At 39.9% G+C, this 13,121-nt stretch overlaps 1 protein-coding gene across 1 annotated transcript in view; it reads left to right on the top strand.

The window, feature by feature from the left end:
• LOC145410113 (cell adhesion molecule DSCAM-like) overlaps positions 1-12,644 on the top strand; it is a 172,570-nt gene extending 159,926 nt beyond the window's left edge. The window contains exons 7-8 of the mRNA XM_080280312.1: positions 4,676-4,812; positions 12,532-12,644. Coding sequence (XP_080136438.1) covers positions 4,676-4,812; positions 12,532-12,644 — 250 coding nt within the window. The remainder of the gene's footprint in view (positions 1-4,675; positions 4,813-12,531) is intronic.
• Positions 12,645-13,121: the final 477 nt, after the last annotated feature.

Genomic DNA, 13,121 nt, shown 5'->3' with positions numbered 1-13,121 from the left:
TTTCATACTTTTACGAGAAATGTTGCTTCGTCCGGTGTTACTTCTGGTATTTCATCTGCGTCAGCTGAAAGTTAGATGTTGGTACTATTGTCTTTGATGGATACAGTTCTTTGTAAAATTCTTCCATTCTCTTCATCATCCTATCCCTGCATTTAATGACTTCATTGTTTTTGTCTTTCTGTGATATAATTTGTCGCTTTCCTAATGCCATTTTACTTCGAATCTGATTCAGACTTTTTCCATTTTTTATGGTTTCTTTGATCTTATCCTAGTTTCTCTTTCTTTTTTCTTCTTTCAGTCTGTTGTTGATAAGTTTAATTCGCTCTTTCTATTTCATCATTGTTATTATTTTCATCTCCTTCCTTCTTTTCGTGAGCTCGAAAGTCAGTTTTGAATACTTTTTGGCTTTGGTTGTATTAGCTTGCCATATTACTTCCTCTGAGTCTCTGAGCACTTTTGTTAGTCTGTCATTCAACTCATCAGTGTCAAAGTCAGCATAACTTAGAGCCAAGAACCTGTTCGTTATACGTAACTGAAAGACAGCTTTATTTTAGCATACTTCTTATTGGGCATATCTTTTTATTTTTAATCAGCTTCTTTCTTTTACTCATGAAACTGAATCTGGCTGTGCAACCCACCATTCTTTAGTCACTTCCTCACATCCTATATTTAATTTTTTGTTGACTGTGACATTTATGATCTCGTTATTCTTATCTGCCATATTGTAGTTGATTTCGTTCTTTGTTTCTCCACTTGGACTTCTTCAGGTATATTTTCTTCCTGTTGTTTTGTGAAAGATGTGTTCATTATACATTTAAATAAAATTTTCCACCATTTCTCCTCTGCCATTTCTTTCTTCCACTCCGAAATTTCCCATACATGCTCTTCCATTTTTCTGTTTGCCAACACTTGCACTGAAGTCTCTCATAAAACATCTGGTGTTTTCTTCTTCCATAATCTGGGAGATATCATCAAGAAATGTCTCATCTGAGCTTTGAGAAGTCGGTTCGTATATTTGTATTACTTTCAGGGTGTATCTTTTTCGTAGTCTAATTACAATCCATGCTACTGTCAGATACACTGCTGAATTTAATTAACAATGTTCACTTCAAGATTTTTGTTAAATAAAAATTCTACATCACTAACTCTTTCATTTGGCTACGTCTGTAGTAAAATCGGTGGTTGCAGTGTTAGAACTGAATTAATTTTTTTTCTTTTCTGTGGCTCTCAGTCAAACCTGCAATACCCCAACTAATGTTTTCCTAAATCAGTCATTAAGGTATTAAGTTTGTAGTCTTCTGTGAGGGTTGTTACTGGGTATGAGTAGGTCTTCATGGATTACAATTTGTTTAATGTCCCGGTATCTGATTTGCTGGGGCAGTGCCAACTCACCTTCGACAGCACACTGCCCGTAAGCACAGGAGGAAGTGCAATTGGATCTTTAGTAGATAATGATCCAATAGCAACGCCCGTGAAATAATTAACAGTAGAATTTATGTCTGGTTTTGGGAAAAATGGCAAATAATCTCACCTCCCTGCCACAGAGTTTCTGGCGAGATGCAATATTTTTCCCACTTTATTCGGTATATTCGGGTGAGCCCTATCTATCTGTCTATTTATCTATCTGTCTGTCTGTCTATCTATCTATCTGTCTGTCTATATATATTAATAGGAGATACCATTGGGGACAGTACCTCGTATATCTGCAAGGAATTTCCCTGCGTTTCACCCAGGGACACGCCTGGTAGCAGTGAGATCCTGCCCCTGGCATATCTATCTATCTATCTATCTATCTATCTATCTGTATATATATATATATATATATATATATATATATATATATATATATATATATATATATATATATATCACATTTATATCATATATATATATATATATATATATATATATAATACTATATCTATCTATATATCTATATCTATCTATCTGTATATATAGATAGATAAATAGGTAGGTAGGTAAGTAGATAGATATAGATACTGATATAGATAGATAGATCGATATACTACATATATAGATAGATAGATATATAGTTATACTGCATATATATATATATCTCATATCATCTCATCAGTCGTTTGGGCGTCCACTGCAGGACCTTTCTATCCTGATCTAAGTGGGGACGATACAGCCAATGTATTTCTACCAAGTGGCTTAGGCTGTCTGGTAAAGATTGTATGTAGAGTGAGACGTGCTTGTAAGTGTAATTGTAGTGTTGGAGTGGCTTTGGATGTGAGTGTAGTCTATGAACCAAGTGTAATCGGCCCACGCAAGCCGACTGGGTGCAAGCATACTTTATAGTATGTGACACTGGTTCAACTACAGCACCCCTTATGTCCGCCAAAGCAGTATGTGGCTGGAAAAACGCTTCCAAAGTTTATTATCCTGGCCGGGCGCGAACCCTCATTCTTGTAAGTGCGGAAACGCACACTTTACCACTGTACCACCGAGGTTATATATATATACACATTACGTACTTATGAGTGTTTATATATATATATATATATATATATATATATATATATATAAACACTCATAAGTACGTTATATATATATATATATATATATATATATATATATATATATATATAAACACTCATAAGTACGTAATATATATATATATATATATATATATATATATATATATATATATATATATATATATATATATATATATATATAAACACTCATAAGTACGTAATGTGTGCGTGTGTGTGTATATATATATATATATATATATATATATATATAATCTAAATAAACAGGACCACGAGAACGATGATCAAATTCATCTTTATTGATTCATTTAGGATCCTACTGTACTCAACTGGTGATGGACTAAGATGGTCCGAGGTATTGTGAATCAATAACGATGGATTTCGATCATCTCTCGTCCTCCTATTTTATTACATAATTTGATACCCTGGTGACCAACCTGCTACAGACATTGTGTTCAATATATATATATATATATATATATATATATATATATATATATATATATATAATATATATATATTGGCAGACGCCATAATCCCGTAAGGGGTGGCCATTTGACTTTGAGTCAAATGGGGCACAAACCCTCCACCAACCCACTTGTTGACACTTAGGGAGCACATATGGTTTGGTTATATGGTTACCACCCAGCGTTGTAATTGATTTCTTGGATTACAGGAAACCATTTGGCTTGTTACTCAATGTAAAGCCACCTATAAAGGAAAGAAAAGCATATATATATATGGAGCCTCCGTGGTACAGTGGTAAAGTGTGGGTTTTCGTACACTGGAGAGTGAGGGTTCGTGCCCCGCCAGGGTACTAAACTTTGGAAGCGTTCTCCTGACCATGTACTGCATTGGCGGACACCAGGGGCGCTGTGTTTGAACCAGTGTCGCATACTGTAACGTATGTTTGCACCCAGTCGGCTTGCGCGGGCCGATTACACTTGGTTCACAGACTACACACACATCCAATGCCACAAGAACACTACAGTCACACTTACAAGCACTTCTCACCCTACATACAATCTCTACTAGACAGCCTAAGCCACTTGGTAGAGATACATTGGCTGTATCGTCCCTATTTCGGTCGGGATAGGCCGGTCCTGCAGTGAATACTCAAACGGCTCATGATGATTATATATATATATATATATATATATATATATATATATATACTCACAAGTATGTAATTGTGTGTGTGTGTGTGTGTGTGTGTGTGTGTGTGTGTGTGTGTGTGTGTGTGTGTGTGTGTGTGTGCGTGCGTGCGTGTGCTATACTAACGATACTCGTTTTCCTCCTATATTTCGAAAATTCTTTATTCGAAGTGTTATGAATAGGTATTCCAGAAACCATTCAACGTGTTACAAATATTTTTTGACATCCGTAGGGAATTAAACACATTACTCGTGTTGTAAGTTTGTTGTCTATATTTTTACTATACTTTTCCCTGCTTTTTGAACTTATGGAATAGGTGAATGAGGAAAAAGAAAAAAACATCAAATGGTTGTATATTCATAAGTCTGACAGTTGCACAACAGGTTGTTACTTTATATTGCTTTCTTGCAAGACAATCATACTTAATATTAATGGATGATTTACATTATTGAAAAAAAAATATATATAAATAAACGGTCACTAAAGGAAGAAGAACCTACACATAAACTATATCCAAGTAAGCAAACTTAGCCCATTTTATGATTTTGTTTGTCGCTGGAGGTATGATACCAACTTATTTTTTGAATGTGATACTTCATGCCTTGACACTGCTCCGGTTTTTATTGCCATGAGTCACCTTGGCCGTGATATATCTTGGAGCCAGTACTTCATGTTTTCCTATAATGTAAAATCTTCGGACATAGACTACACATTTAGACAATTACATTATTTTTATTAGTTGTTCTTATGCGCTGGTGTATTAATCTTTCCATCAGATACTTGTCCATCATGTTCCAACACAACATATTGTCTCCTCTGTTAGTTGTTTGGGATGGATACCAGAACGCTGAATAGTTTTTTTGCATGGTTGTTTACCTATGCTGGCAAGAGTGATGTGACGAGAACCTGGAGCAGCGGAAAGGCTCCATTTTCATGATATGTGAGCAGACCAGATGCTCCTTAGAATTTACCTAACCAATCCTCTGCCTACTCATGCACAGCCTGAAGACTGAACTACGAGGGTCTGTGGCTCGGTCGTGGCTACGAGTGGGTAATGCTGTGAAAGAAGACTCGGGCATCTATTACTGCAACGTTACAAACCTTGCCTCCACCAACGTTACCATCCACGTCGTCACGGGTGAGTCTGATAATTGGCAGGAAGGGTTGGAAGAGAGGGAGATTTGGGATTATGGCAAAAGTCTTAATCAGTATAAGACCATTTGAGGTCCATTGCAGTATCAGACCCACTCTTCAGAGGTAAACAGAGAGTGCTACTGCACAGTATTTACTATTTCTTGTACAGGTTAAGTACATATTAAGAAGTTTGCAATGAGTGTGGCACGTATGTTGATGTACTGTGGTGACTCGTGTATGTAACTGGCGGGATGTGAACATAGGTCAACCTATGACAGGACATACTACCAGCACATACTTTAAACGTCTGCTACAGCTATGGTCTTAAATGGTCTTGAATCTCAGACTCTCGGCTGTTGCAGACCAAGAGACGATGGTACTAACTGGGAAAGCACCCTAAAATGATGTGAAAGGAAGGAAATGGTGAAAGAAGATGGCGAGGAAGTAAGAGAGAGAGAGAGAGAGAGAGAGAGAGAGAGAGAGAGAGAGAGAGAGAGAGAGAGAGAGAGAGAGAGAGACAGACAGACAGACAGACAGACAGACAGACAGAGACAGACAGACAGAAAAATTAGTAGTGATGGATATTAGCAAGCAGTATGACAGAGGATCAGTGTGTGTGTGTGTGTGTGTGTGTGTGTGTGTGTGTGTGTGTGTGTGTGTGTGTGTGTGTGTGTGTGTGTGTAAAACATCTGCATCTGCAAACAATAATTCTTTGTAATTTGGTGCCCAGCTAATATTACTAGTGATATAGTCCTTGTCCTTATGGGATAATATTAAACTAGAACAATGTGCTTCTGGGACCGGATAATTTAATCACTAGTGACTGTCATACCTCACTATGCGAGCCATTATATTATCAGTGAATGTCTGAAGTGTTTGCTCCATTGATTCTGAAGCATCTCACATGCCATCCTGTAACGTCATCTGTCATAATTAGGCATTATATCTGCCTTGGAAGTATCATAATGGACGACAACCAAGAAAAGCTGACAAAATATTAATAATGCGACATACTCAGAAACGTTGTTTGTGCTACAATTTAAAGTTAGGACTAAGCAAAAAAGTGAGAGGAACTGAACAGGGATTAAAAAATAAAAAATAAAGAGAACTGAAAATGGCGCGGATAAAATCGTGCCAGTAGAAATGCTTCTGAAAGAGTTTCATTAAAGAGAAAGAGAATATACTAAAGAGACTGGTGAGTGACGAACATAGAGGATTATTTAGTGGTAGTTGATATGTGGATCAAATATTCGCAATGATAAATAGTGAAGAAACTTTATGGAAATAACTGTAAGCTAGTTATGACATTTATAGACCTAGTTTCTGGAATATGCATAAGACAAGACTGATAAAGAAAGTACCGTATACTCGTATGGAAGGTTTGCATATGTTCAATGTCGAGGAAAAGCTGCTGACGGCTGTTAAGACTTGTTTTTACTGTAGTGAAGCTTTTATTAGGTTAGGCGGCTGTCAAAGTGAGTGGCTTGAACGTCAGTGTTGATTCTAATACAAGTATGTTTGATGTTCCCATCGATGTTCAGTATTTATGGGGATATGGGTTATGAGAGGATTATGGGGATGACTTGACAGTCGTCATATTGACACTATCTTATAGGTAAATATGAAGCATAGCCTAGTGTGGATAGGTGTGCCTATGAGGTGGAACTATAATTCGAGAGGTTTTAATGGTGAATGAGCGGGTGTGTGGCCCATTTCATTGGGCATTCTATTGATTTGTCTCCCATTATTGTATCCTCTCTATTCCTTGGTTTTCTGTAACCTATCTGATTAAATCTACAGGTATGATCAATAGGAGAGATAATGATGATGCAAAGGAAAACGAAGGTAATGGCAAAAAACGAAAAGTAAAAAGAATGGGAAAAACTAAATATTCTGAAGTAAAAGCAAGCACGTGGTCGTTATATTCCACCCACGAGTCAAAACATCGTCAGTACACTGAACAACCGCTCCCTGTGTCCAGCAAGACATTTGCATCTGTGCATGGTTTTGCTATTACTGGCACTTACATTTTGACACACTGATTTGTTTATATTCAGAGAACGTATCATCTGCTCGTCTTCCAAGATTTTAGTGAATAGTTCAGGTAAGATCAGTTTGTGTTATCAAAACTATTTTTTCATTATCAGGGACTAATTATGTCGCAGGCACATCATAGTATGATATAGATTGTTATGAAACCTGTCCTGTCATAACTTATGAAAATTTTTGGATGTCTAGTCCCTAAATTGGGATTCAGAAGCGCAATTACGATCAATTCCCCGTCATAACTCAGGTTTTTATATGCAAAAAGGACAAGGAAGTTGTACATGCTTTCTGCAGGAAGATCAGAGAATGGAGTGCAAAATTTTCCCTTGTTTAGTTTTTTGTACAAAATACATCAAAGTTGCGACGGGGAATCAATAGTATGTTCGAGAATTCACTCGCGGTGTGTTCTTAGGTACACCCGAGGAAAGTTCCGCGTTATACACTCGCTCACCACTTCGGAATAGTAAACAAGAGACAAGTGGTGGCGAAACAGTAGCCAACATTCATCTATCTGGTGACTGTGTGGGAAGGATAGGGATGGAAGAGGGAAGGGTAGGCTCTATCAGCTCCCCCAGCCTTCCTGCTCCCTTAACCACTCTCCTCCCACACAGTGGTTCCAGATATTAGAGTGCCTGGTTTTTGCTTCACTAGTGGTTGTCTCACGCATAAAGGTCCGAACTGGCAGGCAGGTGTATAAGACGGAACTTTCCTCGGGTGTAGCACACCTACGAGTTGCGCTCTAGGCAACAGCTATATTTTCGTGCTGACAGTGAAGAGGTTGCATGTTAAGTTACACTTTTTATTTTTGTTGTAGACTGTGATTCTTATAATATTTTGACCATATCTATGATATATATATATATATATATATATATATATATATATATATATATATATATATATATATATATATATAAACATATATATATATATATATATATATATATATATATATATATATATATATATATATATATATATATATATATATATATCAATGCCCAACCCGTTTTCTAGCAAAACTTGATTGCTTAAGCAAAAAACAACATTGATTAGAATAACGGTAAGTACCAATATACAATATTATTAGGCTATGGCCCCCTCAAAAGGGTCATAAGGGTAGGCCTAAAAAAAAAAAAAAGTAATAGTTACAATCAATCCAACTCCCAACTTTTCATTCCCTCCCCTCTCATGTCTGTGTGTTTGTCTCTCTATTGGGCTTCCTATGTTTCGTCCTCTCTATGTCTGTCTGTATGTATATACTGCTCTTGTCATCTGTGCAGGTGAATAATGCAATAGCAGAAAAGTATTTAAAAAAAATAGTATTATTACTAATCACAGTAATGATGGAAGAAAAATCTTAGTATATTCACCAAACACCAGAAATTAGTATCTGAAGGTCTCTGTAGAGTTAATCCAAACGCTGTTGTGTACTGTCAGGCCATAGTCGTCAACGATGGAGGTATGGGTGGAGAGGAAGGAGGCTTGACACTAGTGCCTGATGACACCAGTGCGACAAACAGTTGGCACATGTCCAGAGAGTCGTCGTCAGGATCATGCTCTGGCTCTGACTCCTCACCTGCATGTTCATACCTTCCTTGTGCCTGCCTCAGCACATCCTCACGGCCAAGGAGACTGTTGAGCCGCGTGTAGGCCTCTGACTCAAGAACGCCTAAGAGACTTCTGAGGTCGTTGCACTTTTATGGCACTCAGTGGGGTACTTAGGCATCAGTGCCACGTTGGACAAGTCAAGCCTTTCCAGTGCATACTTCGTCCTTCCCTGCATCACTCTCACCTTGGTGATGTTTGCTGGAGTGTCATCAAGGTTGTAGTTATTCTTGATGTAATATCCCTCCGGAAAGATGACGTCAACCACCAGCTGGCAAACTTTGGAGGACCAACTGCCTGACGTTTTGTGATGTGGTTCAACAGGGCTTTGACGTCCAAATAGTCCTCCCGTTTCGTAACCACAACAGAAAACTGCCTTTTGATGGAGGAAGCTATAACAGCAATGTATACTTTGGTGCTAGAGATCTACATAGCAGAGCGGACCTTCTCAATCAGGCTAAACATATGGTAACAGGGTATTAACGAGTGGCCAGACTTCATAAAGGTGAGGTCATCCCTGAAGAGATGCCTGACATGCATTTGCTGCAGGGCCATAAAAACGATAGTGATGTTTTTGTTCTAACCCTCACAGTTGTCACAGAACACACAAAGAGTGGTGAAGTCCCGCTGTGGGTGATCAATCTTTATCTGAATCCACTTGAACACACAGCTGGCCACCTCGTCTGAGCCACGCCCCCCTCTCGCCTTGTCCCACACAAACATAGTGGCCTCCTCCTTGTCGGTCATAAATGCAGAAGCTGTTGACCCACAACTTCCACTTGTAGTAAGTCACACCAGCTCACAGCCATGGGCATGCAAGAGTTTGTTGCAGGTCTATTGCCACTATCTTGACATTGGTTGAGTTACTGGAGGGTGCCGTCTGCTCAGCCTGATGCAGGAGGTCTCAAAGCACTTGAGCATCAACCTTGTGTACAGCCAGCTGGTCTTGAATGTCAGCAGCATCACGGCCAACATCCGTCCAGTTCTTGATCGCCTGATTAAGCTTCTCACATGTTGAACAAACATCTGTCTTTGGTGGCTGGAAGAAGATGTTGTTATCTCGTGCGAACACCGTTCTATAAAAGCGTTGTGACACATTGTACTGATCATTCCTGTTCTGGTTAATCCAAGTCAGGTAGTTGACACAGATCTCGGTGACGCTGTTGCATGCCTCCAGGTAACGTCGGTGAGGGGTTGTGGAACGGGTGTAGTGACTTGCAGCGGCAGACAAACCTTGGATGTGCTCGTGCACAAGATCCGAGGTACGCCCGGTGATGGCACATGAAGAGGAACTGTGTCCACGTTTGTCAAGCACTGAGGTCCCTAGGTGACTCACGGTGCTTTTGCAGGAGAAAAGCCATTGCATGGTTGCGAAGATAGAGCGGCACACTTCAGTCTCCTGGTGTTCCACTTCTATACTCTTCACAATGTGGACTGACATGAGGTTCACCTCCGCATATGTATGCTTCCTCTTGACTGCCTCATCACGTATCAGGCTTAGAAGGTAGGCATTCTGGGCACTGTAACAGCCAATTGCCCAGGAACTGGTAAAAATTTCATCTACTGCTTCTTTGCCCATCTTTTCAAAGCAGCCACCACGGCTAGGGGGACCAACTTTGCGAGTTTCCACAACTTTTTTTGTGTCGTAACTCACATATTCCTGCCCCGTATTACGTTTCTACTTGCCCATATTCTTCCCCCACTTTTCTGGCTGCCTTACATGAACATGACACTTTTTTTCTACCTGGGTAGCTGGAACACGTTTTTGACGACGACCAGTTGCACTGTCATCACCATCACAGCCAGCAGCAGCAGCAGCAGCAGCAACTGCACCTTCATCCACAGCAGCAGCAGCAGCAACTGCACCTTCATCCACATTATCACGTCCACCACCTACAACACTAGCATTACTATCATCATCACCTCGGAACACTATCACGATTACTAGAATCACTTCCAGTATCATCACTAAGGCTGTAATCAGGGTTATCAATACTATCATCATTAATGCAACTATTTTCCTCAGAAGTTTCAGTGTCGTTTACGATTATTGCTGAAGAACGACTTCACCACAGAACCACTGTTTTCACCAATTCCTGAGTGCCCAGGAACACTTTCATCACTATCATCAGCACGACGGGACATTGTTACCCCAGTATTCACACACGAAACTCCGTAAAAATTTCAAAAGATGGCTGTAAAACACCAAGAATTCCTTTTTACGTGCTACAAACAGAGCACAACTGTAGGGACTGACGAATGGCGTGGCAAAAACTGCCGCCAAACAAACTTGCACATATGGCCAGCCAATCAGAAGCAAGGCTTAGGGCCCGGCTATGTTCTCATTGGCCGCAACCAACATACACACTCACACAGGCACACACAGCCAAGACGCACTCCTCCACTCCCATACCACCACCATAGCTGGGTGCACGAGGCAACCTTACATTTCGTGGCCAGTCCTGGGCGAGTGGCGAGTAGCTAGCATAAGGACAATGTATAATACTTTTTTAAAGGACTTTCAATCATACTTCCAGTGGTGGAAGGTGTTCTCATCTAAGGCTACACGATAGAGTCAGGGTGAAAATAATGTTATCCAGCAAAAACGCATTTTTCCGGCCGGTGGTCCGTGGACCCCTTCCATCATGCAGCCCCTCAGAAAAGGTAAGCATATTTGCTAATGTACACATTGATTGTGTGCCCTCCACCCTGTCAATGATAACACTATATTTTTGGTCAGATATGTAAATGGACCACATCTGTGAAGAAAAATAAGCGGGAGGTGAAGCCAGGACTCTCAGTGCTTGTTTGATGTGTGAAGGTCTGTGTGGCATATTTTGCCGGGCATACTGTTGGTAGTTCTCCCATTTTAATACATCATTTTTCAACGTGGATACTGGCCCACCTAATTTCTAGGTTTAAGAAGAAAGAAATGGTATTTCCAAATTATTTGTATCTCCAGCTCTGTTTTTGAACTGGAATAACCCCTGTACTGCAACCAGCGCTTTTCGAAGTTGAATAAATCGTCTGGTGGCAGCAAGAATTGAGAAGCCAAGACATAATCACGTCAAGGAGGGGAGTTGTCATTGTCAGTACTGAGGCACTGTAGTTTATGTAAAGACGAGACACGTCCAGTTGCCAAAACAAACATATTCTCTTCATTTTAGTGAATTTGGAGATGAAAAATAACTTTCGTAACCCAATAATGATGTCGTCGGAGCCTAACCATAATTCTCAGAATGTTAAGCAGCAATATCATAATTATTAGACTAAAATTTGGAACAATATTTCTGTTACAACAAAGAAAATGACTCGGCTCAGTAGGGTATATTGATAATATCAGTAGATCAGCACATTCCATTTATCCTAACCCTTTCACTTCCACGACATCTCAGTCACATTTACCAAGTAATTAAAGTCTGGGCTGATAATACAACTCATACATATCTCAGATACTCAGCTTATCCTCTTGGGGGCTATGCCTTCTTTTTTCGCTGCACCTTGTCATGTGTAAGGACCCTGTTCCGACCCTGGTGAAGCGCTGTCTGCCACCTGAGTGGGTCTGCTCGGACAGAGAGACTGGACTAGGGTAACAACATTTACTATAACGTATTTTGCACGTCATTAGGCTATCGCCAGGTATTGATTTTTAAATCAGGAAGGCTGTTTAGTGGTGACCATATAAAAAAGTGGCATCCAGTTCTTAAGGTCTGTCCTAGGCTGAATGAAATCGTCAGCAACATGCATTCAGATGGAAGAGATTCACTATTGTTCAGAGGATGCTAAGAGACAGGAGTTACATTTTCCCAGTTTCTGGGCCGTATTGTAGGTGATATAGGATGCTCCGTGGCACATGTTTCTAGGGAATTCATTTTGCACATTGTACCTTAGCATTCGTTTGTATGCTTTTTATATTTTTTCCACTGGAACATATACATTACAATATGCTAAAGGATATTGAGGTATAATGTTCAGAATAAATCGCTACGGCAGACGTGAAACAAATTCCCGCAAACCACTTAGAATACAACCCAACGTGAGTTAATAGTATGCTTTGTGTCCCCAACAGACGAGTACCCAGCGGCAATCCAGCGGGCTTCGAACTTGTGTTGGTGGGGCCTCGCGCTGCCCGCGTCCATCCTCGCCTCCATCTCTGCCGCCTGCTCCCATCCACATAGATAACCTCAGTACTGAAACAGCCACACTCTTCAGTATTTTACCTTTAAATACCTCCGGACTGAGATATTTCCCTCACATGCACTTTATCTAGCTGAGTAATTTATATTTCGTTTGGGTGTTCAAAGTCTGTCTTGCTCTCTAGTTCGTTTCATTTATTCCCAAATCGTTCCGCATAAAGAAAATCAGTACATTAATAATAATACACCTCACTGTTTTCCTTTCATGTTCCTTCAGTCTGACCCATTCCCAGTTCCTAGGGTTTAAATTTTATCCCTTCTCCCTCGTCAAGTCCAATATCTTCTGGTCTGAATTATATCCCCCATCCCTTTCCTCTCTGGTTATTTCCATTTTCCCTGCACAGAGAGCCTCAATATTTCAAGCAGATGCCCTCCATTACTTTACTGTTGTTTTCCAGACTGAGATATTTCCTTTTCCTTTGATGCATAACTATCTTTCTTCTCCTAGTTTAACCCCGTGAAC

This window comes from Coenobita brevimanus, chromosome 84, assembly GCF_032717465.1.
Source record: "Coenobita brevimanus isolate Jiangsu-jjx chromosome 84, ASM3271746v2, whole genome shotgun sequence".
Classification (NCBI taxonomy): domain Eukaryota; kingdom Metazoa; phylum Arthropoda; class Malacostraca; order Decapoda; family Coenobitidae; genus Coenobita; species Coenobita brevimanus.
Note: the sequence above shows the minus strand (reverse complement) of the source record. Positions and strands in the feature narration are given on the sequence as shown.